The sequence below is a fragment of the Phycodurus eques genome, chromosome 5, assembly GCF_024500275.1.
Source record: "Phycodurus eques isolate BA_2022a chromosome 5, UOR_Pequ_1.1, whole genome shotgun sequence".
NCBI classification, from domain to species: Eukaryota; Metazoa; Chordata; class Actinopteri; order Syngnathiformes; family Syngnathidae; genus Phycodurus; species Phycodurus eques.
Window position 1 is genome coordinate 15,582,394 of NC_084529.1, and position 26,684 is coordinate 15,609,077.

The window sequence follows — 26,684 nt, forward strand, 5'->3', positions numbered from 1 at the left end:
CCAAAAACATGCGTGGTAGGTTGATTGTAGACTCTAAATGTTAAGGAAATTGACAGGTGTGAATGTGAGTGCGAATGGTTGTTTATTTCTATGTGCCCTGCGATTGGCTGGCGACCTGTTCAGGGTGTACCCCGCCTCTCGCCCGTAGATAGCTGGGATAGGCTCCAGCACACCCGCCACCCGCTTGAGGATATGCGGTACGGAAGATGGATGGACGGACAAGCATCAACACAGGGCAGTGACAGCAGGAATGTAAACAATCATCGAAAGTTGAAATCTTAGAGTGTTTATTTGGCCCCCCATTGATTTAAATAAGAGTAGTATCAGCTAAATGCCGTCGGAAATTGTTTTGCTTATTCAATGATTGACTCCTGAAATATAGCATATTTGCACCCAATTTAATGTTCTGTACACCCTAATGTAGCCTATTTAAACCCTGTTTAATGTTGTGCAGACTGTCAAAAAGTACCGTTACCTAACTAAATTAAGCTTTTGACACGATTCTAGTTTATTGAGATGTAACTGTACACTCAAAGGTTTTTGGCACACTGCATTATTATTATTATTATTTTTTTTAATTATTTTGATCATTTCTTCATCACCTTTTTTTCTTTCATTATTGCACTACTTTAATTTTAAATCCGGCATCAACCTTTAATAGTGGTTTGCATTGTGCTCATTAATGACCATGCATTCTAATATTTTCATAACTATAATGATTTTTAAGTTTTACATTCAAAGCAACAAACTCTTTAATATGGAGTGTGTAGGGGGGGGAAAAAGACAAACACACATTTTGATGCAAACAGATTACTTCATTTACCAGACAGATGCTCTTTGACATTACACATTTGTCGCCAATTATAATTGAGCATTGTGGAATAAGAGAAGAAGAGTTGATAGTTAACCTAGAAATACAACAACACCATTAAAAGTTTGATATTGGTTCACTGAGTCATCATGATGAGGGAACTCAATTCTGATATCACCAGGTCACCAATCCTTTGCCAACATGATACACATCTTTGATACAGACATATACATTCTCGTCCATGCAGAGCGCAGTTTGCCAAAGTCCATCTGTAAAAAAGACATTTTGAAGTATAACAGAATTATATTCTTAGCAAACTTTAATCACTATTTTTACTTACCACTGTCATCAAGCTCTACACAGTTATTACCAGTGCCGGTATTAGGCTCTGGAGGACTAGCATTGGTATCAAAGTTAAGGAAATCCTCTTCAGAGCCATCGGTCCATATGTAGTCACCACTCTGGAAGACAAAGACACACTCGAATATGTCAAAGTTGAAGACAACGACTGCTGGGATTTGCATCGGCTGTTTGCTTGTCACAATGTGATCCAGTTCGATTGGTTCCACATCCAACATTGTCACACTAGATTTTGAGTATTGCGTATGGAGGTTAAGGTTGGGTGATAGGAATTATAAAGAATTTACAATTCATCATGAAGGAAAATTTAAAAAACTAAAGACTTCCCAGTGGATATTTGACAAATGTCAATCTCTCGGTGGGCTAGTTAATTTGTACCAACCTGTCTTCAAGTACTCAACTGTACTCCTCCTTTCTTTAATCTGGTGACAAGATTGAGGCTGGAGGACAAATTCATTTTCTATGTGGCAAAAATACTTCTACTGAGCACAAGTGACGGGATTCAATCAGGAAGTTTTTAATGGTCAATGTTCCACCTCAATTGCATCATGGAGTCCAAGCCAGCCTTCGTTGGCGTTATCACCACCAGCTCGAATCAATTCACGAACAAATGCATTTTCCAGATCACTGTGAATGGAGGCCAGATTCCCACCAAGAATGTTGCAGATGCTCTGATGGTAAAAGTGAGTAAACAAGTTCATTTCACTCATTCAGATCCATCTGACAGTTGGCAAAAAAAAAATTGGGCCAAAGTGTTCAGTCAACAGACAGATGGATCACTGATTGGAATAGAATTATTGTACATCACAACTATTGAGTTCCATACCTCTGCATCTGCAAAGGTCCTCGCTTCATGTTCATAGATGTAACAGTTACAGTCCAAACGAGTCCACCCTTTAGGACAGTTATTTTCTGCAACACAATTTTTGTTTTCGGAACAAAACAAGACATGTAAATCAAATATGTTGTCAATGCTAAACAGCAACAACAATTATTGCTCATTTGAAAAAGTATTCAGTCAAAGTGACCAACCTTTGTGAGAACTCACTCGGATAGACCACTGTGAAGAAGAAAAGCACATTGTTTAAAAACAGACTGCAGATCTTTAGCATACATGTATACGCCAATACATTAGACACAATCGTAAAAACAGTATATGTTTATTTAAGTCAGTGGGTGAGATTTTGACTTACGACTCCAGTCAACAGTCCACTGATCCCGCAAAGGAGGAATAACAAGCGAAGCGCAAATGCCATCTGCAATGAAAGAAAAATACCTCAATTTCTTCACATTAATTATAAATGTATTTACATTTGACCACTTGAAACAAAACTGCAGTGATTGAGGTTCTAAAATAGGACGCAAGCGAGTGTGGAATTACCTTTGCAGTTTACGTTTGATGCTTGATGCTTGCTGCTCAGGAGGGCGAGGACCAGCGATATATATGTTGGATTGACTTGGAATGTCAAAAATGTATTTATGTCAATGTCACAAATGACGAGGTCCTTAGATGAGGAAATAACTTCTTGTTAGTCAAGTATGTAACCTAACGATAAAGAAAAACAACCTGTGGTATAGCACTGCTGTTTTGCTTTTGCGGTCCAAGTTTTGAACCAAAGCGGTCGCTGGTAACCCAATTTAGGTTCTAATAAAGGAATATTTTATTTTTTACATTGACGACGTAACCCGACTTCATACGTAAGTCGGAACACGCCGTAGTCTTACTAACCGATGCAAACGCAGTAAAGTCATGACTTCAGTAAATGTTTGTCTTGAAAACACTTCTAGGCCATAAATATAAAACAAATGAAAAATAATAAGTATGGTGGTAACTTTGTGTGCCATCTTTTGCTGGCCTCAAACTAGTTCAGTGCTTGCTATTTGTAGCCTTGAAACATGTCGGGACTATGGTAAACCGTATCAGGCAATACTTGAGCCCGCTTCAAAGAGCCATTCATCTCCAGAAGACCATAAAAAATGGACTGGAATAGCCTTTGCCCAAATCCTACCGAAACTGTTCAATGTCACTATTGAAGTCCTCTTTAAAGCAGTGGAGTGCTTCAGGGTTCAGGTGTCGGCCCGATCCTATTGTCCATCTGTTTGCTTCCCCTTGGCAAGATAATAAATCCTTTCACCACAATGACTTAACATTGTTACATGGATGACACCTAGATGTACATGTCCACACAATTTCAACACCCTTTACAAGGTAGACAGTTTAATAGCTAGTTTAGAAGCTACCAAAGGACTGGATGACAAAAAATTGTATACCATTCAACCGAAAATGTGATTAAAGTACATAAACACATTGGTTAAACCTCCAGAAATCTTCACCTTGGCTTACATTTCAATCATAATATCTATGTATTAATAATGTATTTCATCAAGTCTTTTTCAAATAACAAATGTCACCTTTTTATGGCATTTTCTGTTCACTGATTTGCTGCAAAAGAGTTGCTATACTTGGCAAAAATGTTGAAGGGACAGTCTGACCTGAACATTTAATTGCATTAACAGTTTAGTGAAATGCCTTGCTTGGCTATGTAATTAGTTCTGCATTATTGAGTAATTATACCATTTACCCAATTATGCTGGTGTAGTCACCTTTCAGGACATCATATACTAGTATAGCGAACAGATCAGACTGGTTTGTCAGGATGATCTTCAAATTAATAGTTTGGTTTCCCTATAGCATGTCTCCACACAGCTGTGTAACAGAGCCATAAATGATCTCACTATAGAGGCCGGCACAACAGAAGCAAATAAATGTGTACAAATGTTTCATATATTAAAATTTTACACTTTAGGTTTTAGTGGACTAAATTTACTGTGGAAGACAAATCTAAGTAAAAAGTGCTGTCAAAATGAACTCGTACTAATGATAAATACGGAAGATAATTCAACTGGATCAGTTGTATACCAACCAAATAGGCATAATTGTCGTCACACGAACAGGTAGTTTTCCGTCCTTTGACCTTATGGAGAAGTTATGATGATGGCGGGTGTGCTAAAAATTACGAAACCTCCTGAGTGTCATGTAAAAAAAAATGTGTCTGTCTGTTGCTGCTATGAACAAAATTTGAAATCCTGATCATAATATATTTCCAGATATATACTATTATTCATTATCTTCATTCTGTTTATCTATAAAACACATACACTCCAATCAGTTTCCCAGCTGTTTTTAAATTTAAATACCAATATGTACTAATGTAACAATGTTCACAGTAAAATATTTTAACCTGAGAGTCTGCTTAATCTATGGAAGACCTTAGAATGAGGAAAAACGTGTGGCATTGTCACAAGTTAATTAGCGATGAGGTGACACTCAGGGAACTGTTACCTTATAATTAATGGCACACCCATCATGATTCCACATAGTTGGTCATAATGATGGATGCTTTCAGCGAAGACAGTGAAGTATACGTTTGGTTGGTATAAAAAAAAAAATCCAGTTTGCCTGCTTCACAAGAAGTGCTTGTCAGCTACACACTGTTCTCATTGTTCATTTTGACAGCACTTTTAATTTTGTTGGTTTCAGGTCTAAAATATCTTTTACAAACATAAATCATCTAAATATCCTGAAATTTGAATCTGATAAATCTGCAGTAAATTTAGTCCACTAAAATCTACAGTGTGAAGTTTAAATGTGTAAAGAAACAAACAACCACGCACTTTTTGGTTATTTGATACGTAATCACTTTTATTTAGGCTACCGAACAGAGCATCTCGGTTACAATTCCAGCATTCCCAACAAATCGTACATCTGCTCCCAATGAATTCATGACTGATTTGTTAGTCATACTTCTGAATATGCTTATTTTATTTGAATATTTTTAATTATTAATATGCTTAATAGTTAATTTTATTGATTTTCTCCAAATTTGATTAGCTGTGGCGCTTGCTTTGCTTAGCATTTCGAGTTCAAATGTGTGTGAGTGTTTACAAAAACAGACCAATCAACTTCATTAAGTTTTTGTGGGGTTCTTCACAAACCCCAATTCCAATGAAGTTGAAACGTTGTGTAATCCAATAATTTGCAAATCCTTTTCAACCTATATTCATTTGAATACACTACAAAGACAAAGATATCTAATGTACAAACTGATAAATGTTCCTTTTTATTTATCTTTTTACAAATATTCTTGAATTTGATGCCTGCAACACAAAAATCTGGGACACACACACACACACACAAACACACACATATATATATATATATATATATATATATATATATATATATATATATATATATATATATGTATATATATATATATATATATAGATAGATAGATAGATAGATAGATAGATAGATAGCTGGGATAGGCTCCAGCACGCCCGCGACCCTAGTGAGAAGAAGCGGCTCAGAAAATGGATGGATATATATATATATATATATATATATATATATATATATATATATATATATATATATATATACATATATACATATATATATTTACGGTGGCCTGGAAGTGCAAAACAATATAACAAATTGTGAAACAGTTTAACATTTCAGAAAACACAAAAACAAAAGCAGAAAACGTTTACAAAAAGATGAACCAAATTACAATTACGGACACCCGGAAAGGGAGGGCTGAAGAAATGTGATCAAGTACAATATATTGTATACACAGCATCAAACGCCTCTACAGGCTCACTGTTCAGGGCGTCCACATATACAATCGCTATTTGGGATGGACATCTTGTTACATCTGCGTAGCCTACCCTTCCTGCGATGCAGGAGCCAATCATGTTGAAGCGAGGCGGGTTTTGCCGAGAAAAGCCGTGGGATTTCCAAGAATGTCTGTGAAATGGGCCCCTCCTTTTCCGGGTGTCCGTAAATGTAATTTGGTTCTTCTTTTTCTAAAACTGTTTCTGATTTTGTGTTTTCTGAAATCTTAAAGTGTTTCGTCTTTTGTTCTTGTGTTTTCTGAAGTGTTAAAGTGTTTCACAATTTGTTATATTGTTTTGCACTTCCATGTCACCGTAATATATATATCCATCCATCCAGCCATCCATTTTCTGAGCCGCTTCTCCCCACTAGGGTCGCGGGCATGCTGGAGCCTATCCCAGCTATCATCGGGCAGGAGGCGGGGTACACCCTGAACTGGTTGCCAGCCAATCGCAGGGCACATACAAACAAACAACCATTCGCACTCACATTCACAGCCACGGGCAATTTAGAGTTGTCATTTAACCCACCATGCATGTTTTTGGGATGTGGGAGGAAACCGGAGAAAACCCACGCAGGCACGGGGAAAACATGCAAACTCCACACAGGCGGGGCTGGGGATTGAACCCCGGCCCTCAGAACTGTAAGGCAGACGCTCTAACCAGTCGTGCCGCCTAATATATATATCCATCCATCCATTTTCTGAGCCGCTTCTCCTCACTAGGGTCGCGGGCGTGCTGGTGCCTATCCCAGCTGTCATCGGGCAGGAGGCGGGGTACACCCTGAACTGGTTGCCAGCCAATCGCAGGGCACGTACAAACAAACAACCATCAGAGGCAAAGAGAAAGAACAAAGAGGAGCTACTGTATATTGATGTCATCATTGACTCCATCCCCTTATTTATATTTACATTGAACGTGGCAATAAATGTGATGAACTTATAATTTTTATCAAATGTTTAAAGTCGGCGGCATGGTGGAGACTGGTTAGAACGTCTGCCTCTCAGTTCTGAGGACCGGGGTTCAATCCCCTGCCCCGCCTGTGTATAGTTTGCATGTTCTCCCCGTGCCTGCGTGGGTTTTCTCCGGGCACTCCGGTTTCTTCCCACATCCCAAAAACATGCATGGTAGGTTAATTGACAACTCTAAATTGCCCGTAGGTGTGAACGTGAGTGTGAATGGTTGTTTGTTTGAATGTGCCCTGCGATTGGCCGGCAACCAGTTCAGGGTGTACCCCGCCTCCTGCCCGATGGCAGCTGGGATAGGCTCCAGCACGCCCGCGACCCTAGTGAGGAGAAGCGGCTTAGAAAATGGATGGATGGATGTTTAAAGTCCTTTAATGGTGGTTCGTATTGTAATCATGAATTATCATGCACCGTTATATCTTCATTATTAAAATTATTTTATAGTTTTGTTTTTTTTTCTTTTTTTTTTTCAAAGCAATAAAATCAAGTTTAAAATGGGGTGTGTTGGAAAAAACCGACAACCATGTTTTGATGCAGAGATGTTCTTTTATTTACCACAGAGATGCTCCTTGAAGTTACAAATTTGTTGTCAATAACAATTGAACATTGTAGGAAAAAGAAAAGGTCTATAATGAACCCAGTAATACAAAGACACCACTAGTTTGATACTGTCTCATTGAGTCATCATGATTAGCAGATTCCTTTGTGACAGAAGACAGTATGGTAAGATGAACGATTAGCCTTAGACCCGGGTATGGTACACATCCATGATGCAAACGTAGACATTCTCAGTTGTGCAGACCGCCGTTTGCCAAAGTCCGTCTTTAAAAGATACACAGTAGGTTTAAGTATAATAGAATTGAATTCTTCGCACATTTTAATCACGGATTTTACTTACCAGTCTCATCAAGCTCTACACAGTTACCAGTGCCGCTATTAGGCTCTGGAGGAGAAGCATTGCTATCAAAGTTACGGAAATCCTCTTCAGAGCCATCAGTCCATATGTAGTCACCATCCTGGAAGACAAAGACACACTCGAATATGTCAAAGGTGAAGACAACGACTGCTGGGATTTGCATCGGCTGTTTGCTTGTCACAATGTGATCCAGTTCGATTGGTTCCACATCCAACATTGTCACACTAGATTTTGAGTATTGCGTATGGAGGTTAAGGTTGGGTGATAGGAATTATAAAGAATTTACGATTCATCATGAAAGAAAATCAAAAAACTAAAGACTTCCCAGTGGATATTTGACAAATGTCAATCTCTCGGTGGGCAAAGTGAGATTTGAATGAGTCAAACATTAAGATAACGACTGCTTGGATATGCCTATGCTGTTTGTTTGTCAAAACATTATCCTTCCAGATTGCATATCATCATCATGAGAATCATCCAGTATCACTATCAAACTGATGTGTGATGGCACACTAGATTTTAAGGTCTGAGTATATTGGGCAAGTTTGGGTGCTTGGAATGTTAAAGAATTTACAATTTACCCTGAATGAAAAGTGGATTGATTTACAAAGTTGAACTAATGCCCTCCCAGTGGATATACTTGTATGACAAATGTCAACCTCTACTTTGGGTTAAGTACAGGGGTGTCTAAACGTTTTGCAAAGAGGGCCAGATTTGCTGAGGTGAAAATGTGGGGGGCCGACCATTTACTCTGCTATTCTTTTTTACATGGAACACCAATAAATTGTAGCAAACCAGTCTGCCTTTCATATTTGACTTTTCTATTTAAATTTCAAGATTCTTAAACATGTCTTTTGGTTCATTTGAAACATGACATATCATTGGCAATTAAATGTTCACTGAACTTTTAAAGTTCAAAAACAAGGAAATAAGTAACTGTATTCACCAGTGCAAATTACATTTCAAACATGAAATATCACTGCTGGCAATTAAATGTTCTCTGAACTATTTAATTCAATAACAGGGAAATGTGTAAAAAAAAAAATCATATTGACCAATGCAGGGTTCATTTGAAACATGGCATATCGTTGAAAATAAATGTTCACTGAACCTTTAAAGTTCAAAAACAGGGAAATAAGTAATTTTATTCAGAAGTGGTTTTAAGCCTATCCATCCATCCATTTTCTGAGCCACTTCTCCTCACTAGGGTCGAGGGTGTGTTGGCGCCTATCCCAGCTATCATCGGGCAGGAGGCGGGGCACACCCTGAACTGGTTGCCAGCCAATCGCGGGGCACATACAAACACTCACATTCACACCTACGGGCAATTTAGAGTTTTTCAATTAACGTGCATGTTTTTGGGATGTGGGAGGAAACCGGAGTGCCCGGAGAAAACCCACGCAGGCACGGGGAGAACATGCAAACTCCACACAGGCGGGGCCGGGGATTGAAACCCGCTCCTCAGAACTGTGAGGCTGACGCTCTAACCAGTCTCCCACCGTACCGCGGGTTTGAGCCTAACAAAACAAAATTAATTCACTGAGATTTTTATATTATTCATTGTAAATGACAGACGACTTGCCTGCATTAATGTGAAGTGTGATACTGAGATCTGGAAAAAGGTGTGATCTCCTTCTCAATAGCTGCAAAATCCCAAAAACGTGTGGGAAACCGGTCATGATTTTTTGCAGCGCTGGGAAGTGTGTGGTATCGGGATGGGGTTGTGACAGGTGGCAAGTGTTCAGCACGTTCAAGTGCTTTGTTGTGTCAACTAGAAAACCCAAATCAGCCAGCCAAACTGGGTCACGTAGTCCTCGTATAGGCTGTCCCTTTTCTGCCATTAACTCTCCGATTTGCTGCCTAAGAGAGTTGAAGCGATGCAGTGCAGAGTATTTTATGCGCTGGTCAACAGGGATATGGACCAGACGTTATCAAATTTTATGACAGAGGCTGCGGGCCAGATACAATTTGACCACGGGCCGTATTTGGCCCCCAGGCCGGTCTTTGGACATGTCTGGTTAAGTAAGAAGCTACTCAACTCAACACCGTCCTCCTTTAAACTGGTGACAAGATTACTCATATTCTATGTGGCATTAATTACTTCTACTGAACGCAAGTGACAGGATCCCATCACGACATTTGTACAGGTTAATGTTTCACCTCAATTGCATCATGGAGTCCAGTCCAGACTGCTATGCTATTACCACCAGCTCGAAGGAGTTGAAGAACAACTGCATTTTCCAGGATATTGTGGATGGAGACCAGATTCCCACCAAGAATGTTGCAGACGGCCTGATGGAAAAAGAATATAGAATGTTGATTACACTCATTCAGATCCATCAGACAGTTGGAAATGTTTTTTGACTCGGGGACCAAAATGTGCAATCAACTGAAGGATGGGTCACTGATTGTACAACCCCAATTACAATGAAGTTGGGATGTTGTGTTAAACATAAATAAAAACAGAATATAATGATTTGCAAATCATGTTCAACCTATATTTAATTGAATTCACTCCAAAGACAAGATATTTAATGTTCAAACTGATAAACATTATTGTTTTTAGCAAATGCCTGCAGTCCAGATCTGTCTCCCATTGAAAATATGTGGCACATTATGAAGCGGAAAATATGACAATGGAGACGCTGTACTGTTGAACAGCTGAAGCTGTACATCAAGCAAGAATGGGAAAGAATTCCACCTACAAAGCTTCAACAATTAGTGTCCTCAGTTCCCAAACGTTTATTGAATGTTGTTAAAAGAAAAGGTGATGTAACACAGTGGTAAACATGACCCTGTCCCAGCTTTTTTGGAACGTGTTACAGCCATAAAATTCTAAGGTAATGATTATTTGCTAAAAACAATCAAGTTTATCAGTTTGAACATTAAATATCTTGCCTTTCTAGTGTTTCCATTAAATAAAGGTTGAACATGATTTGCTAATCATTGTATTCTCTTTTGATTTATGTTTAACACAACGTCCCAACTTTATTGGAATTGGGGTTGTAATAGCTGTAATCTGTTTGGGAACTACATCACCACTTGTGCGTTCATACCTCTGCATCTACAAAGGTCCTCGCTTCATCTTGGTAGATATAACATTTACAGTCCAACTGAGTCCAGTCTTGAGGACAGTTAATGTCTGCAACACAATTTTTGTTTTGGGAACAAAACAAGACGTCATTCAAATCTGGTATCAGTGCTGACAGAACTTGAAAAATGGTTCATTTGAAAAACTAATGAGTCAAAGCTACCAACTTTTTGAATAAGTCATAGGGTAAGACCACTGTGAAGAAGAAAAAAATTGTTAAAATCAAACTGCAGAACAACTGACACAAAGGCATACACCTATCTATTAAACTGAATCGTAAGTATATGTTTTAAGTTAGCGGGTACAATTTTGACTTACGACTCCAGTCAACAGTCCACTGATCCCACAAAGGAGGAACAACAAGCGAAGAGCAGATGCCATCTACAGTGAAAAAAAATGTCTTCAGTCGTCTAACAATAAATAGCAGTTTTACATTTAAATGTGACCACGTACAACAAAATTGCAGCTAACTTTGAAAAAAGTCAAATGAAATAGAGTTTCAGTAGTAAGGAAAGTGGATGGAAACTTACCTTTAGATGCTTGATGCTGAAAGACGACGAGCAGCTTTATATGCATTCAGTTGACAGCCTTGGAATGTTGAGAATGCGTACGTCAATGTCACATCAGACGAGGAGCCGCAGCAAGTCAAGTATGGAATCAAATCATAAAGAAAAACATCCTTCATCACTTCTGTCTGCTTTTGCCATACAGGTTTTGGACCAACGTGAGTCACTGGCAACCCAAGCAGAATGTAAAATCTGTATCCCTTTTATGCCGGAGCAGTTTTACTATGTCACAGTGGAGTTTTTAAGCTTCCGCTATGGTTTTTTAGTATTATAATTGAGTTTTATTGAGAGTCAGACTTGATCACTCGAACAGAACAAAGTTTCGAGAAGGGAGACAAAAGACAAAGCACTAATTGTAAACAAGATGAGAAAAGTAAAGTAAATCATTACATTATCTACAACAATGAAAGATTAAATATGAGTGTTGCATGGGGCTGTAGTGCTACACCCTGTGAGGGAAGGACAGGACAAGATAGAACAGGACAAGGACAAGAAAGAGGCATGCAGGACAAGGGTCGTGAACCCGACTGTACAATTGAAGTGTGGTGGCATTAATTATGTAAATTATAAAAGTCTACAGGATGAGAGTATAAATAAGGGGATACACAAGCGATTTGCATATTCCTGAGTTATTTGTCACAGTCATGGCGTGACCCCACACCCAGTGAAAGAGTCCCAGGGGTGTGTGTCTGCGGATACAGGCAAGTGAATTGATACCGTTTTACATGCACAAAGACTGACAGAGGTGTCCTATAATTACTGTGGCTGCACCGCGGCAGCTGAGGACCCCACCCAATCAATTGAGGGGCAGGATCGGGCCCAGGGGTCCACCCGTGAGCAGCCCGATGGACGGGACACGTCCCACACCGAGGGACCCAGGGCTGTCCGCCGGTCCCACTCAGCAGTGGCATTGTAACACAATTTTGTACGCAAGTCGGAACACACTGTAGTCTATCACTAACTGATGCTAACGCAGTAAGAAGTCATGGTTACAGTATCTTTTTTTAATGAAAAATACTTCAAAGGCGATTAATACAAAATAAATGAAAAACAATCAGTGTGGCGGTAACTGAGCGTGCCTTGTGCTGTGTGATGACATATTCTTACGCCGCTGTACAAGCTAGTTCAGTGCTCGCTGTTTGTAGCCTTGAAACCGCATATGTCGGTACCCCTGTACTTGTAAACTAAAACAACAACTTATCAGACACTCCCAGATCCCTCCCCAAAACGGAATTTCATCTCCAATGACATAAAAAAAAGGAAAACTTGACAGACAACATCTTTGACACGTTAGTCATCAATCTTGGGATCATCTTGAAGTTCATTTCAATCATCATATTAATATATGAAAATCATGTCTTTTTCAAGTAAGAAATGATGCCAATATATAAAGAGTTGCTATATGTGGCCCATTACGTTGAAGGAACAGCATTGATTCTAACATTTAACTTTGTTCCCACCTTATTTGAATGGTATGTTAATGAAGCACCGTTCCAGGCTATGTCATTATTTCCACATTGTTGAGTAACCACACAACTTACGCTGCTGTTAATGCTGAGAGAGCACATTTGGTGTTATTTATGTGCTTTGAATGATTTTTTTAAAGTATTTCAGGTCACATTATTGAAATGTAAACTTATTGACAGTTGCTATATTTATGGGAAGCAGGTGTACTGTTTGTTGGGAATACTATTGTTACCGAGATGCTCTCTTTGGTAGCCTAAATGAAAAGTGATTATGTTTGAAATTACAAAAGTTAAAAGTGTAGCTTTGTGTTTATCCTTTTAAACTTATAGTTTAGATTTCAGTTGACTAAATTTATTGTAAAGAAAAATACAAATTAAAAAAAATTAAAAAAGTCTTGTCAAAAGGAACAATAGGAACAGGGCATGCAGGCTTTCAAGCACAGGAATAAACAGGGGAAAAAAAGGTAATAACAGCTGGATCTGTTCCATGCCAACCAAACAAGCAAAATTGTCTTCTGTCCTCTGTAAGTTAACGTCCCATCGCTTTGCCTCAGACCCAAAGGAGGATTCATGTTGTGAGGGTGTCATCAATTATGAGGTACAACGTCCCAGAGCGTCTTCACATTATTGCAGATTGCGGCGGTGTGCAGTGAGGGCCTTCTGAGCCTTCTCTGCTGGCCTCAACACTATCAAAAGTACTGATCTACAATTGCAACTTAATGAATGAAATAATTTCATCCATCCATCCATTTTCTGAGCCGCTTATCCTCACAAGGGTCGCGGGAGTGCTGGAGCCAATCCCAGCTATCTTCGGGCAGGAGGCGGGGTACACCCTGAACTGGTTGCCAGCCAATCGCAGGGCACATATTAACAAACAACCATTCACACTCACATTCACACCTACGGGCAATTTAGAGTTGTCAACTAACCGACCATGCATGTTTTTGGGATGTGGGAGGAAACCGGAGTGCCCGGAGAAAACCCACGCAGGCATGGGGAGAACATGCAAACTCCACACAGGGGGGCCGGGGATTGAACCCCGGTCCTCAAAACTGTGAGGCAGACGCTCTAACCAGTCGCCCGCCATGCTGCCTAATATATAGTAATATATATCAATTAATTAATAATCAGATTTCAGCAACTGTATGTTGCCATGTAAATGTAATCTGCCCCCAACACACACACACCTCCCAGTGGCTGTCTGTCAAATATATAGCCCGAGGTGGGGCTCAATCAGTGGTCACCAAAGTGGTACCCGTGAGCACCCAAGGACCACGAGTATCCTGCAGGCCTAAGCTAGTTCTAAAAATAGAAAAAAAAAAAAAAAAAAAAATTAACGGCAAAGAAAGGACTGAAAAGTAATAAGTCGACACAGAGCAAAATAAATGAACAGTATTTTGTGCTAAGCAACCCCCTTGATCGAGGCACAAGGTATGTTTATTGTGTTAATGAATCGCTACATATTTGTGTTACCAGAATTGTATACTTGTTGATTTTTGCTGCAAGAGCTCCAGATTACTGATTTTGTAAACGTTAAGATAGGTGGCTCTAAGAGTATGCTTTTTAGTTTACACCTTGTTTTTTGTGTATTCCTAAACTCTTACGGCGAAATTGATGGTTTGCTGCCACTAAACCTGAAAATTCATCAGATAAGTGCGATCCTTCATTGGGGGGGGGTATGCTACACCTACAGTATGTGAGTAAAAAACCTGTGGCTAATCAATCCGACCAAGTTGTTACTAATAAAAGAAAATTAAAAAAAACATTTGACAAGATTCCATTTGGCCTTTGCCAGAGTTTGCACTGAAAATGTAATAGGTTAACAAGTTTCTGGTGTAGTTCTCTTTAAAGCAGAGGAGTGCCTCAAGGTTCAGGCGTCAGCCCAATCCTATTGTCCTTCTGGATGTTTCCCCTTGGCAAGATAACAAATCCCTTCACCAGTATTTCTTACCACTGCTACATGGATGAATGTGTAGCTGTGCATATTCATAAAACATATGACATAAGACTTTTTTCACACTAAGTATACTTGGGTACTGGAAGTAAACATTTGTAAAATAGCTGAGTTGATTATAATGGTATTCATTTAAATTTTATTGGTATTTAGTTCACCTCATTAGCTGGGTTAGGCTCCAACTGATCTGCGACCCTAGTTCGGATAAGCAGTTCAGAAAATGGATGTGTGAATGCTTATTTTGCAGTACTTCAGTGGTGTAATTAAAAATCTGTGTTGACTAATAAGATAAGACAGCTCGCACATATCAGCCTGGCCATCAGACATTAACCATATACCTAAATTCATGATTGTTAGATATATTTGAGTAGTTATCATTTATTTGCTTAGCTTGCATTAGTATTTTGCATTAGTAGCTTGCATTAGTATTTTGCATTAGTAGCTTGCATTAGTATTATGGACAATATTTAGATAGAAAGATGTCTCGCCTTCAAGAAGATGACTCAGCAACATTTGATGGAAGGGCGCCTTGACCAAGGACGTGATCGGATGTGGTCGGGGACGGGACAGGTGTCGTCTGGTCCTATGTTTTGTGTTGTGTCTTAATGCTTAGAACATTATGTCTTGTCGAACCCTCCTATTTTCAAATAAATGTAGGAGCGACGGGGGAGATTGTTTAGAGCGTGTTGAGAGGCTGTAACCTGAACAATCTCCCATGCGCCCTCCTCATGAGTAAAATGACCAACGTCTTCATTCCTCTTGTGTTTATTCATTATAATGTTTGGTGAGATAAATCCAACAATGATAAATAAAAGAATGTGGTATTTTGACTTCACTGGAGTCACTCAAGTACAGTAACAAAGCAGTTGTACTCCCTGACATTACCACCCATAGCAAAGTCCCACACAGGGTAAATAAAGACAGATTTAAAAAAAGGCAGTGTTAAGACCACCAAAATTATACTGCATGCATAACAGCTCGGTTCTGATACACGCTACAGGTGGAAGAGATTAGTCTACGAGTTGACTTTAGTATTCCACATCGATGTTTCACGGTGGCTGACTGGTTAGCGCGTCAGCCTCCCAGTTCTGAGGACCCGGGTTCAATCCCCGGCCCCGCCTGTGTGGAGTTTGCATGTTCTCCCCGTTCCTGCCTGGGAAAGCCTCAGGATACCCCCGGAAGAGTTGGACAATGGCTGGGGAGAGTGAAGTCTAGACTTCTCTGCTGAAGCTGCTGGCCCTGCGACACGACCCTGGATAAGTGGAAGAAGCTGGATGGATGTACATATTTTAATCTTAATTCCCATTTTATTTTTGCACCACTGTACTAAAGGTGACGTCTCTGTTTGATCTTGGCTATGAATGTGATGAGCATCAAATTTTCATCAAACTTAGAGAGGCTTTTAATAGTTGTTTGCATTGTGATCAGCAATAATTTTGCACTGTTGTTATATCTTCAGTATGGTGATTTTTAATGTTTGTTTCAAGCAATAGATTCATCAAGTTTGAAAAGGAGTGCATTAAAACAAATACACATTTTGATGCTGACAGATTCTTTCATTTATTCGGAGATGATTTTTGACGTTACAAATTTATTGTCGATAACAACTGAGCATTATGGAATTAAAGGAGACTTGATAGTTAACCCAAACATACAAAGACACCACGAAAGTTTGATATTGTCTCATTAAGTCATCATGATTAGCAAACACCAATTTGACAGAAGACAGGATGGTAAGAGGGGTGATTAGTGGCCCGCCTCCATGACGCAAACATATGGTGCAGGGGATTCGCACCCCTGAGTTTGCCAAAGTCCATCTGTAAGAAATTTATGTTTCAGTATAACAGCAATATATTATTAGCAAACGTTGACCACTGATTTTACTTACCATTCTTATCAACCTGTACACAGTCACCATTAGCGCTATTAGGCTCTGGCGAAGAACCAAGGATATCAAAGTTAGTGAAATCCTCAAGTGTGCCATCAGTCCATATGTAGTCATCAGCCTGGAAAACAAAGTGAGATTTGAATGAGTCAAACATTAAGATAACAACTCCTTGGCTTTGCCTATGCTGTTTATTTGTCACAACTGAATGCCTCTTCATTGTGTTTCACCATTATTTGAATCATACAGTGTCATCATAAAACTGAGTCAAACTGGAGTTGGAGGTGATTGGGTGTGGAGTACAAGGTCAAGTGATTCTGTTGATAACAATACTCTGGTTTCCTCCCACATTTCAAAAACATGCATGGTAGGTTAACTGAAGACTACAAATTGTCTGTAGGTGTGAATGGTTGCTTGCCTAGCGACCAGTTCGCGGTGTATCCCGCCTCTTAACCAAAGTCACTTGGGAGCGACCCTAGTGAGGATAAGCGGAGCCGGAGTGCAACTCCTTTTCCGCCCTGGGCTTTCATGGGTCAGACCACCCCACTTTTGTTGACAACGTTTTAATGAAGCTGTATAATTTTACTCTTTTCAGGTTGTAAATGTAAAATAGTTTACCATTCCCTCTAACAACGATATTCGATATAGGTATTTGATCAAAAATCTAAATTACAGCTGATTGTGCTTACAAGATCACGATTACTGTTTAATTGTACAAGTATGAGACCATAAATAGTTAGAATGTATAGTGCTTAACAAATTTAAAATCAAATTATCTCTGTCACAGAGACCATCCAGCATCGTGACGCGCTTTAATGCGGACCCTTTCATTTGCAGTCAGCTCTTGAAAAGGGTTGTCAAACGGAATTCAACCAAATTTGAGCCATCTTACTGGGCTTCTTTGATTAATCATGCATGACATTCAACCACTAAAACTATTTTTCAGTTCAGCAATGGTAGTAAATAGAATTTGACAAATCAATCAAAAAAATATTCATCTGCTTTATAACATCTATGATTCTCAAAGAGTAGTATGGAAAAAAGTCTAAATTAAATACTCATAAAATTCACATTTAACAGTCAAACATTACAATGAAGGTTGTTATAAAAACTATTTTTTTTAAATCACAACAGTACATTTTTTACTTTTCAAATACAGTTGAGTTGTATTCAACTTTTAATTACAGTACTGTACATTTGCATTTAATGTTTAAGAATTTTTTATTTTTAAACATTTATTGGAGCATGACTTTCATTTAACATTTATGTTGAATACTTTTAAATGTAGTCATTATTCCAAAGTAATTTTTTTCCTGTATTCAAGCACAATGTTAATGTTGGAAGTGTGCATAATGTTGCAGTGGCTTACATACAATAAATACAGGTATACTTTTAGGAATAAAACCTCTGCCTCATTTGTGATTGACACTTAGGCCAACTATGTTACTGTATTTTAATATTGTCATTATGATGGCTGCTTTTTTTAGGTGGTACTTGCTGTAAAATTTTGAGAACCACTTGCAATGTTTGATATTGATGATATGTATGTTACTATTATTACAAATATACTTGTCTTTGATAGTACAATATGTCTGTAGCGTTATAAACCCTTACATTTGCCACCTGCAATTTATAATAATATTTAATATATTTGGTAATATGACATTAGGTCAGGATTTCCGCATTATTTGCAGTAACTCCATCAATCAATGTGCATTGTGGGATTATGTGATGTAAACCAGCGGCGGGTTTATATGGGGGAAATGTGTGCAGACGACAGGTCAAATAAAAAACTGGGTCTGCAGTATTTTTGAGTTTTAAAAGCTCGTCCCCGTGTTAGCGACCCTTGACGATTGCCCTCCTGTCAAAGTATTTGATTATCATCCTTTTTCACACGATTCATAGAAAAGCATACTGTTCTCCTTGTTGTGTTGAAGCCAGAGGAATTTGCCAAACAATTCAGATTTGATTTAACAATTTCTGTCCCACTTAACCATTTGTTTCACCATGTCATCCAAATTCAAAGTGTTAGCTGTTTTGCACGGCTTGCCTCGGGGGCAGGGAGGTTTTTGGTGCATAAACCCACGCAATATTTGCGTGTTCTTTCATTCTAATTTCCCAGCAATGGCGCTAAATTTCTAACCTTTGCTCCAATGCATGCCACCACCGGCATATATCAACATTGCATCATTTGATTGACAAGCAATCATCCGTCACTGGGCTCAGAGGGAATTGTAGGGTTATTCAATTTGCGCAAGGGCATTTCTGCCAATCGCTTGTCCCTCAGCACGGATGGGAGCGGGCGGGCAACCACAGCTGGGAAAGGACATTGGGGTTTCCTCCCTGAACTGTGGCCATGTTGGAGAGAGGGGGGGTCGGTGGTGTTGGCAGGCTGGAGAAACTCGGGACTTGGTATATCTTGGCCGTTTGCCAGGGTGACGAATGAGTGGACTATTCACCTTGCCATTTCTTTTCTACATGGCAAAAGTAGTTCTACTGAACCAAAGTGACAGTATTCCATCAGAAAAAAATACTACTGGTCATTTTTTTTACCCGAATAGTGTCAAAGAGTCCAATCCAGAATCCAACAGAATCGGTTTTAGCCACTTCAAGTACAACTGCATTTTCCAGGTGACTGTGGATGGAGACCAGATTCCCACCAAGAATGTTGCAGATACCCTGATGGGAAAAGAGTAAACAGGTTGATTTCACACATTAAGATATTTTGACTCTGGACCAAAGTGTCCAATCAACAGACGGATGGATCACTGACTGGAATAGCAGTAAACTGGTTTGAAACTACATCACAACTATTGTCTTCAATACCTCTGCATCTGCAAAGGTCCTCGGTTCTTCTTCGTAGATGTAACAGAGGGAGTCCAACTGAGTCCAGTCTTTAGGACAGTTAATGTCTGCAACACAATTGTTTTATTTTTCAAAAGAAAAGGAGACATGTCAAGGAAATCTGGTGCCAATGGCGATTTTATTTTATATTTTTTTTTTTTAAGAAATTGCTCATTTGAAAAAGTATTACTGAGTCACAGCTACCAACCTTTGGAAAACTTCATGGGGAAAGACCACTTTAAAGAAGAAAAACACATTGTTAAAATAAGACTGATCATTGACGCAAATTAAGACACCAAAACATGAAAAAAAACCATTGAAATATGTTTAAATCAGCGAGTGAGATTTTGACTTACAACTCCGGTCAACAGTCCACTGATCCCACAAAGGAGGAACAAAGAGTGAAGAGCAAATGCCATCTGTGCAATAATTGAAAAATACTTCATATTTCTGACAATAAATATTTGCATTTCATTTTCATCTGACCCGGCGAAACAAGAATGATGTAAACATTGAAAAAGTCACATCAAGTAGAGTTTGAAAAGTAGTATATAAACTCACCTTTGCAGTCGTGATGCTTGATGCCAAGGACAATGGCAATGATTCCTTTTATATGTTGGGTTGGCAGCCTTGGAATGTTGAATGTGGTGAATCATGCCAATGTAACAAGACACATCAGCTCAAAGTTGACAATTAGCATAGAAGGAAGTCATGTGACGACAAAGAAACTTTGTTAAAACTGTTCTGTCTTTGCCAAAAATGTCAGCTGTCATCGGGCAGGAGGCAGGGTACACCCTGAACTGGTTGCCAGCCAATCGCAGGGCACATAGAAACAAACAACCATTCGAACTCACAGCCATGCCTACGGGCAATTTAGAGTCTCCAATTCATGCATGTTTTTGGGATGTGGGAGGAAACCGGAGTGCCCGGAGAAAACCCACACAGGCACGGGGAGAACATGCAAACTCCACACAGGTGGGGCCGGGGATTGAACCCGGGTCCTCAGAACTGTGAGGCTGACGCTCTAACCAGTCATCCACCGTGCCGTCACTTGTAGACCGTTAATATATATATATTTTGTAATGTAAGTAAGGTGGTAACTGAGCATGCATGTCTTTTTGTACCACGAGACAACATATTCTTACACTTCTGCTCCAACTAGTCGATTGCTCACTGTTTGTAAACTTGAAGCTGCATATGTCAGCACCATCGTAGACTGAGGACCGCAGCACTTCAAATACCAGAAGAGTGTAGCGTATATGGGGGTTAAATAAAATGTAATTAAATTGGAAAACGATACGAAGGAAGGGAAACGCCTGCGTTCACTACCGGGTTAGTCCGATTTACGATTTAATATAAAAACCAAACTAATTCATCTCGTAAAGGGGAACCACGCCACTTTTTAGACGTACAAAACTTCCAGAGTTCTCAAAAATGATTGATACACAGATTTGACAAATGTATTCACAAACACGATTTTTTAGGTGAAAACCAATTTGGCTTCAGTGTCATGTGTGGGGAGTAGCTGGACCCAAAAGCAGGCGGAGGCAGATGTAAAATGATGAACAGTTTATTGAGGAAATGTTATGGAGGTGGTCCTGGATGTGTTGGCAGGCGGCGGCGTGGACAGAACAGGCGGCTGGCTTGGTGGCAGGAATGACGTGGGTCAGGAACACAGGGGAGCACTGGGAACGAGGAGACACAAGAGTTAACATGGGAGGCGAGGAACGGTATAGCTTACTTGACATAAGGTGGGCTGTGGTACCGCTAGGAGAGGCTGCAATATTTAGGATTAGGATTTCCGGGAACAGGCAGGCTTATATACACCGGTGGTGATGAGGCTGATTGAAGGCAGGTGCTGAAAACAGAGAGGGGGTGGGAAGAGAGAGAACACAAAGCGCCCTCCCGGCTCCAATTTTGGAACTGTTGGGCAGTATATGACATTCAGAACAAAAAGGTCCACCTTGATGGCAATCATGGAGCTGGTGGAGGACATCAACAAACATAGATAATAATTATTATGACATAATATCAATAAAGTACATCATATTTACATATTTATACTCAATGATATTTGCAATGTCTCCAAAGTCTTCCATCATCCATCCATCCAATCTCTGAACCACTTATCCTCACCAGGGTCGCCGGTGCGCTCGCGCCTATCCCAGCTGACTTTGGGCGAAAGGCGGGGTACACGCTGAACTAGTTGCCAGCCAATCGCAGGGCACATAGAAACAAACACACCATTCACTGCGCAGGCACGGGGAGAACATACAAACTCCACACAGGGAGGCCGGATTTGAACCCGGGTCCTCAGAACTGGGAGGCAGATGTGCTAGCCTGTCGTCCACCGTTCCGCAGGTAATGAACAAAATACACAATTTACTCTGCCACTCAGAAGCTGTCTGACACTGAGAGTTGTTATAATTTCAAGGGAACAGGTGTATTTAAAAAAAAAAAAATCCATTTAAAACAAGAGTGATAAATAATTATACAAATCAGGTTTATGCAATTTTCTAACTTAGAGGTTTTCTGAAATTACCAACATTTGCTTCAACTCAAAAGTACATTTTTTTTATTTAATGTATCTGCTGCAGCTACACTTGCCGACTGACAGACAAACACACATAATATAATATAATTACAGCCCCAATTCCAATGAAGTTGGGACGTTGTGTTAAACATAAATAAAAACAGAAAACAATGATTTGCAAATTATGTTCGACCTATATTTAATTGAATACACTACAAAAACAAGATATTTAATGTTCAAACTGATAAACTTGAGTGTTTTTAGCAAAGAATCATAAACTTAGAATTTTATGGCTGCAACACGTTCCAAAAAAGTTGTGACAGGGTCACGTTTACCACTGTGTGACATCACCTTTTCTTTTAACAACATTCAATAAACGTTTGGGAACTGAGAACACCAACTGTTGAAGCTTTGTAGCTGGAATTCTTTCCCATTCGTGCTTTATGTACAGCTTCAGCTGTTCAACAGTCCGGGCTCTCCGTCGTCGTATTTTACGCTTCATAATGCGCCACACATTTTCAATGGGAGACAGGTCTGGACTGCAGGCAGGCCAGTCTAGTACCCACACTCTTTTACTACAAAGTCACGCTGATGTAACATGCAGAATGTGGTTTGGCATTGTCTTTCTGAAATAAGCAGGGACGTCCATGAAAAAGACGTTGCTTGGATGGCAGCATATGTTTCTCCAAAACCTGTATGTACCTTTCAGCATTAATGGTGCCTTCACAGATGTGTAAGTTACCCATGCCATTGGGAGGAACACAGCCCCATACCATCACAGATGCTGGCTTTTGAACTTTGCATCCATAACAGTCCGGATGGTTCTTTTCCTCTTTGGCCCAGAGGACACGACGTCCACAATTTCCAAAAACAATGTGAAACGTGGACTCGTCAGACCAGAGAACACTTTTCCACTTTGCATCAGTCCATCTTAGATGAGCTCGGGCCCAGACAGGCCGGTGGCGTTTCTGGGTGTTGTTGATAAATGGCTTTTGCTTTGTATAGTAGAGTTTCAAGTTGCACTTCCGAATGTAGCGCCGAACTGTATTTACTGACATTGGTTTTCTGAAGTATTCCTGAGCCCATGTGGTGATATCCTTTACACATTGATGTCGGTTTTTGATGCAGTGTCGCCTGAGGGATCGAAGGTCACGGGCATTCAATGTTGGTTTTCGACCTTGCCGCTTACATGCAGTGATTTCTCCAGATTATCTGAACCTTTTGATGATATTATGGACCATAGATGATGAAATGGCTAAATTCCTTGCAATAGTACGTTGAGGAACATTGTCCTTAAACTGTTCGACTATTTTCCCACACACTTGTTCACAAAGAGGTGAACCTCGCCCCATCTTTGCTTGTGAATGACTGAGCAATTCAGGGAAGCTCCTTTTATACCCCATCATGGCACCCACCTGTTCCTAATTAGCTTGTTCACCTGTGGGATGTTCCAAATAGGTGTTTGATGAGCATTCCTAGACTCTCAGTCTTTTTGCCACCTGTCCCAGCTTTTTTGGAGCATGTTGCAGCCATAAAATTCTAATTTATGATTATTTGCTAAAAAGAATAAGGTTTATCAGTTTGAACATTAAATATCTTGTCTCTGTAGTGTATTCAATTAAATATAGGTCGAACATGATTTGCAAATCATTTTATTCTGTATTCATTGTATTCTGTATTCGGCGGCACGGTGAACGACGTTAGAGGGTCTGCCTCACAGTTCTGAGGTCCGGGGATCAATCCCCGGCCCCGCCTGTGTGGAGTTTGCATTTTCTCCCCATGCCTGCGTGGGTTTTCTCCGGGCACTCCGGTTTCCTCCCACATCCCAAAAACATGCATGGTAGGTTAATTGAAGTCTCTAAATTGCCCTTAGGTGTGAATGTGGGTGCGAATGGTTGTTTGTTTCTATGTGCCCTGCGATTGGCTGGCAACCAGTTCAGGGTCTACGCCGCCTCCTGCCCGATGATAGCTGGGATGGGCTCCAGCACGCCCGCGACCCGAGTGAGTAGAAGCGCCTCAGAAAATGGATGGATGGATAGATGAGTGAGTTGCATACCAACCAGAGAAGCATTGTCGTCACTGTAACAGGTAGCATTCCATTCTTTTGTCTTCAACCAAATGTAAGAGTTGAGTAGATGTCATCAAGTATGTGGTAAGCGTCCCTTAGCGTCATCAATTAGTTGGTCTATTGTTCAGAATTCCATCCTGCGATGATATGTTTGGCCAAACCTTGAGGGTCGAGACACACAACAGCACATCCAAGCACAGCCCAAGTAATTTTCTTTCTTTTTCATTCTTTCTTTGTTTGTTTCTTTCTTTCTTTGTTTCTTTCTTTGTTTCTTTCTTTCTTTCTACTTTATCGAAACAACATACAGAATAATAAAACAATAACTATGATTTTGCACTTAGGCAACATTAGCTACTAGGTGTTGCTTTGTGTGTTTCCACCCACCCAGCAGACCGACTAATTTGTTTTTTGTTGGCGCTCAGGATGCTGTTTCCTTGTAATTTCACCCAGAGATTAAAAGATGGACTCTCCCTAATGCAATGAAGACAGTGATGGTAGTTTGGTTAGTATGCAACTATTCCAGTTTAATTGTCAGTTTCACAGTAAGTGCTTGTCAGGTATGCTCTGTTCCCAACGTTCATTTTGAAAACACTTTTTAATTTTAAGTGTCTGTTGTAGTTTCTGCAATACATTTAGTATACTCAAAATGTTTTAGTCATCTAAATTGACGTAATTTTAGTCAACTAAATTTCCCAACATTTAAGTCAACTACATCTACAGTAAATTTAGTCGACTAAAATCAAAATAAAAACTTCATTAGTTATGATTGAAGAATTGATTATTTACGTCGTAAGGCATGTAAAATTATTTCACCAAGGTTATAATTCTGTGTTGTAGCAGAAGTTTCAGTTGACGATGAAATGGAAAAATTATTTAAAATTAAACATTCCATTAAATCAAAATGTATACACTCATTTACTTACCATATGTTCATGAATCTATGCCTGTCTTGCAATTTTGTGTTAATAAATTTAAAATCAAGTGATTCATGAATATAGTCCCACCATGAGCATCAACTGTCAATATTTCACCTTTAAATTATTTGACCTCAAATCATAAAAAAACTCTTTGCAAATCACTGTATTCTGTTTTTATTTATGTTTAACACAACGTCCCAACTTCAGTGGAATTGGGGTTATAAAAAGTCATGAAATTTACGATCAAGTTGACCGAAACGTCGGGGAATTTAGTGGACCAACACAACAACAGTTTAGATGACTACAACTTTGCTTAAGATTTGACTACAGTATACTAAATGGATTGTAGAAGACTACAACCTAAAGTAAATAAAACAATGCTCTTGTTGGTTCATTGTCATTGCAGTATGTCATTGTCAGCTGTCATTTGTCTCTGTCTGTGCCACGTCTTAGTTACCAGTCAGGTCTTGTTTCCAGTTTTAGGTTTGTGTTTCTTTGTTACTTTGATGATCAGTTTTGGGACTTAGTTTAGTTTGCTTTATCCATGTTCCTTGTTTGCCCTTTTTTTTGTAAATCAAATATAAATTTTTGAGACTCCTGCACTCCTGCCTCCCTCAGTCTTAGGGTGGGAGGACGGGTCCTGACTGTTGTTTGTGCCTATGCACCAAACAGCAGTTTAGAGTACCCACCTTTTTTGGAGTCCTTGGAGGGGTTCTGCTGGGGGACTTCAATGGTCACGTGGGCAATGACAGTGAGACCTGGAAGGACGTGATTGGGTGGAACGGCCTCCCCGATCAGAACCAGCGCGGTGTTCTGTTTCAATCCGTGATGAGCACAGAAGTGCTCATCACGGATTGTCCATAACGAACACCATGTTCAAGCATAAGGGTGTCCACACGTGCACTAGAAAATGGATGGATGGATGGAAGTTTTGGTAACTTTTAGGAAGTATTTAGTTCAATAGGTGTTTGGACACTAGATAACATTTCAGTAGATTTAGTATTTATGTAGGTTACAAGTTTATCTTATTTGAAAGATGCTTCAAAAACATTTTACTTCCTTTCCATTTTGTGTGCAATTCGCTTGTTGGCAAGGCAGAATTTTTTGTGATATGTGTTGCCATAGGACATTGAATTATCTTGCTATTTAAGCCATACTGTCATTATGTTTTACCTCAACCAGAGTATGGGGGTGGGGTGGTGGGGGGGGGGGGATGTGGTGATACGCCCCCTGCTTACAGCACAGGAGGGTTAATTTGGAGTAGGGTCAGCTTGCCAATTAGGCAATGTTGGCAGATGCTAGGGGGCGCCACAACATAACGGGGAAACATTTGTCATTATTATTCCGTAAAAATGTGTTTTTAGTATTAACTATTATTAAGTATTAACATCAACAGAAACTGTTTCTACTGTGAGGAAAGGTTAGAGAGGTGAATTAGGATCCGTGTTGCAACACGATCGTTTACGACCGGGTACGGAGGAACGGGTTACACAAAGTGCTTCACATGAGTTGACTTTTAACCATGGAGTGTCCGGGTAGGTTGCCTATTGTCGGTTGCAGTATATTTACAAATTTATGATGTTAGTTGCACTTTAAATGGTATGTCGTGCAGGGGCGTGCCAGAAACCTTT

The 26,684-nt window shown here is 39.7% G+C and overlaps 3 protein-coding genes across 3 annotated transcripts; all 3 read right to left on the reverse strand.

The window, feature by feature from the left end:
- Nucleotides 1-903: 903 nt before the first annotated feature.
- LOC133402564 (ladderlectin-like) lies at nt 904-2,578 on the reverse strand. The gene is made up of 7 exons (XM_061676470.1): nt 2,553-2,578; nt 2,365-2,427; nt 2,204-2,231; nt 1,998-2,083; nt 1,708-1,842; nt 1,152-1,272; nt 904-908 (listed from the first exon to the last, which is right to left on the reverse strand). The coding sequence occupies exons 2-7, from the start codon at nt 2,425-2,427 to the stop codon at nt 904-906; spliced, it is 438 nt and encodes a 145-aa protein (XP_061532454.1). The 5' UTR covers nt 2,553-2,578.
- A 4,761-nt stretch (nt 2,579-7,339) lies between these two features.
- LOC133403124 (C-type lectin LmsL-like) lies at nt 7,340-11,455 on the reverse strand. Its single transcript, XM_061677693.1, has 7 exons — nt 11,351-11,455; nt 11,139-11,201; nt 10,988-11,015; nt 10,786-10,871; nt 9,890-10,021; nt 7,712-7,829; nt 7,340-7,635 (listed from the first exon to the last, which is right to left on the reverse strand). The coding sequence occupies exons 2-7, from the start codon at nt 11,199-11,201 to the stop codon at nt 7,556-7,558; spliced, it is 507 nt and encodes a 168-aa protein (XP_061533677.1). The 5' UTR covers nt 11,351-11,455; the 3' UTR covers nt 7,340-7,555.
- A 4,886-nt stretch (nt 11,456-16,341) lies between these two features.
- On the reverse strand, nt 16,342-20,191 carry LOC133403125 (lithostathine-1-beta-like). Its single transcript, XM_061677694.1, has 7 exons — nt 20,097-20,191; nt 19,892-19,954; nt 19,744-19,771; nt 19,518-19,603; nt 19,245-19,370; nt 16,695-16,812; nt 16,342-16,623 (listed from the first exon to the last, which is right to left on the reverse strand). The coding sequence occupies exons 2-7, from the start codon at nt 19,952-19,954 to the stop codon at nt 16,553-16,555; spliced, it is 492 nt and encodes a 163-aa protein (XP_061533678.1). The 5' UTR covers nt 20,097-20,191; the 3' UTR covers nt 16,342-16,552.
- Between the last annotated feature and the right edge of the window lie 6,493 nt (nt 20,192-26,684).

Excerpts from the sequence above, each read along its gene's own strand:
- LOC133402564 (XM_061676470.1), bottom strand. The coding sequence starts at position 2,427 with ATGGCATTTGCGCTTCGCTTGTTATTCCTCCTTTGCGGGATCAGTGGA. Across the intron at positions 2,084-2,203 it reads CCGAGTGAGTTCTCACAAAG|AAAATAACTGTCCTAAAGGG; the intron begins GTTGGTCACTTT and ends ATTGTGTTGCAG. Across the intron at positions 1,843-1,997 it reads GGACCTTTGCAGATGCAGAG|AGCATCTGCAACATTCTTGG; the intron begins GTATGGAACTCA and ends TTTTACCATCAG.
- LOC133403124 (XM_061677693.1), bottom strand. The coding sequence starts at position 11,201 with ATGGCATCTGCTCTTCGCTTGTTGTTCCTCCTTTGTGGGATCAGTGGA. Across the intron at positions 11,016-11,138 it reads GTGGACTGTTGACTGGAGTC|TGGTCTTACCCTATGACTTA; the intron begins GTAAGTCAAAAT and ends TCTTCTTCACAG. Across the intron at positions 10,022-10,785 it reads GGACCTTTGTAGATGCAGAG|GCCGTCTGCAACATTCTTGG; the intron begins GTATGAACGCAC and ends TTTTTCCATCAG.
- LOC133403125 (XM_061677694.1), bottom strand. The coding sequence starts at position 19,954 with ATGGCATTTGCTCTTCACTCTTTGTTCCTCCTTTGTGGGATCAGTGGA. Across the intron at positions 19,772-19,891 it reads GTGGACTGTTGACCGGAGTT|TGGTCTTTCCCCATGAAGTT; the intron begins GTAAGTCAAAAT and ends TCTTCTTTAAAG. Across the intron at positions 19,604-19,743 it reads CCCCATGAAGTTTTCCAAAG|ACATTAACTGTCCTAAAGAC; the intron begins GTTGGTAGCTGT and ends ATTGTGTTGCAG.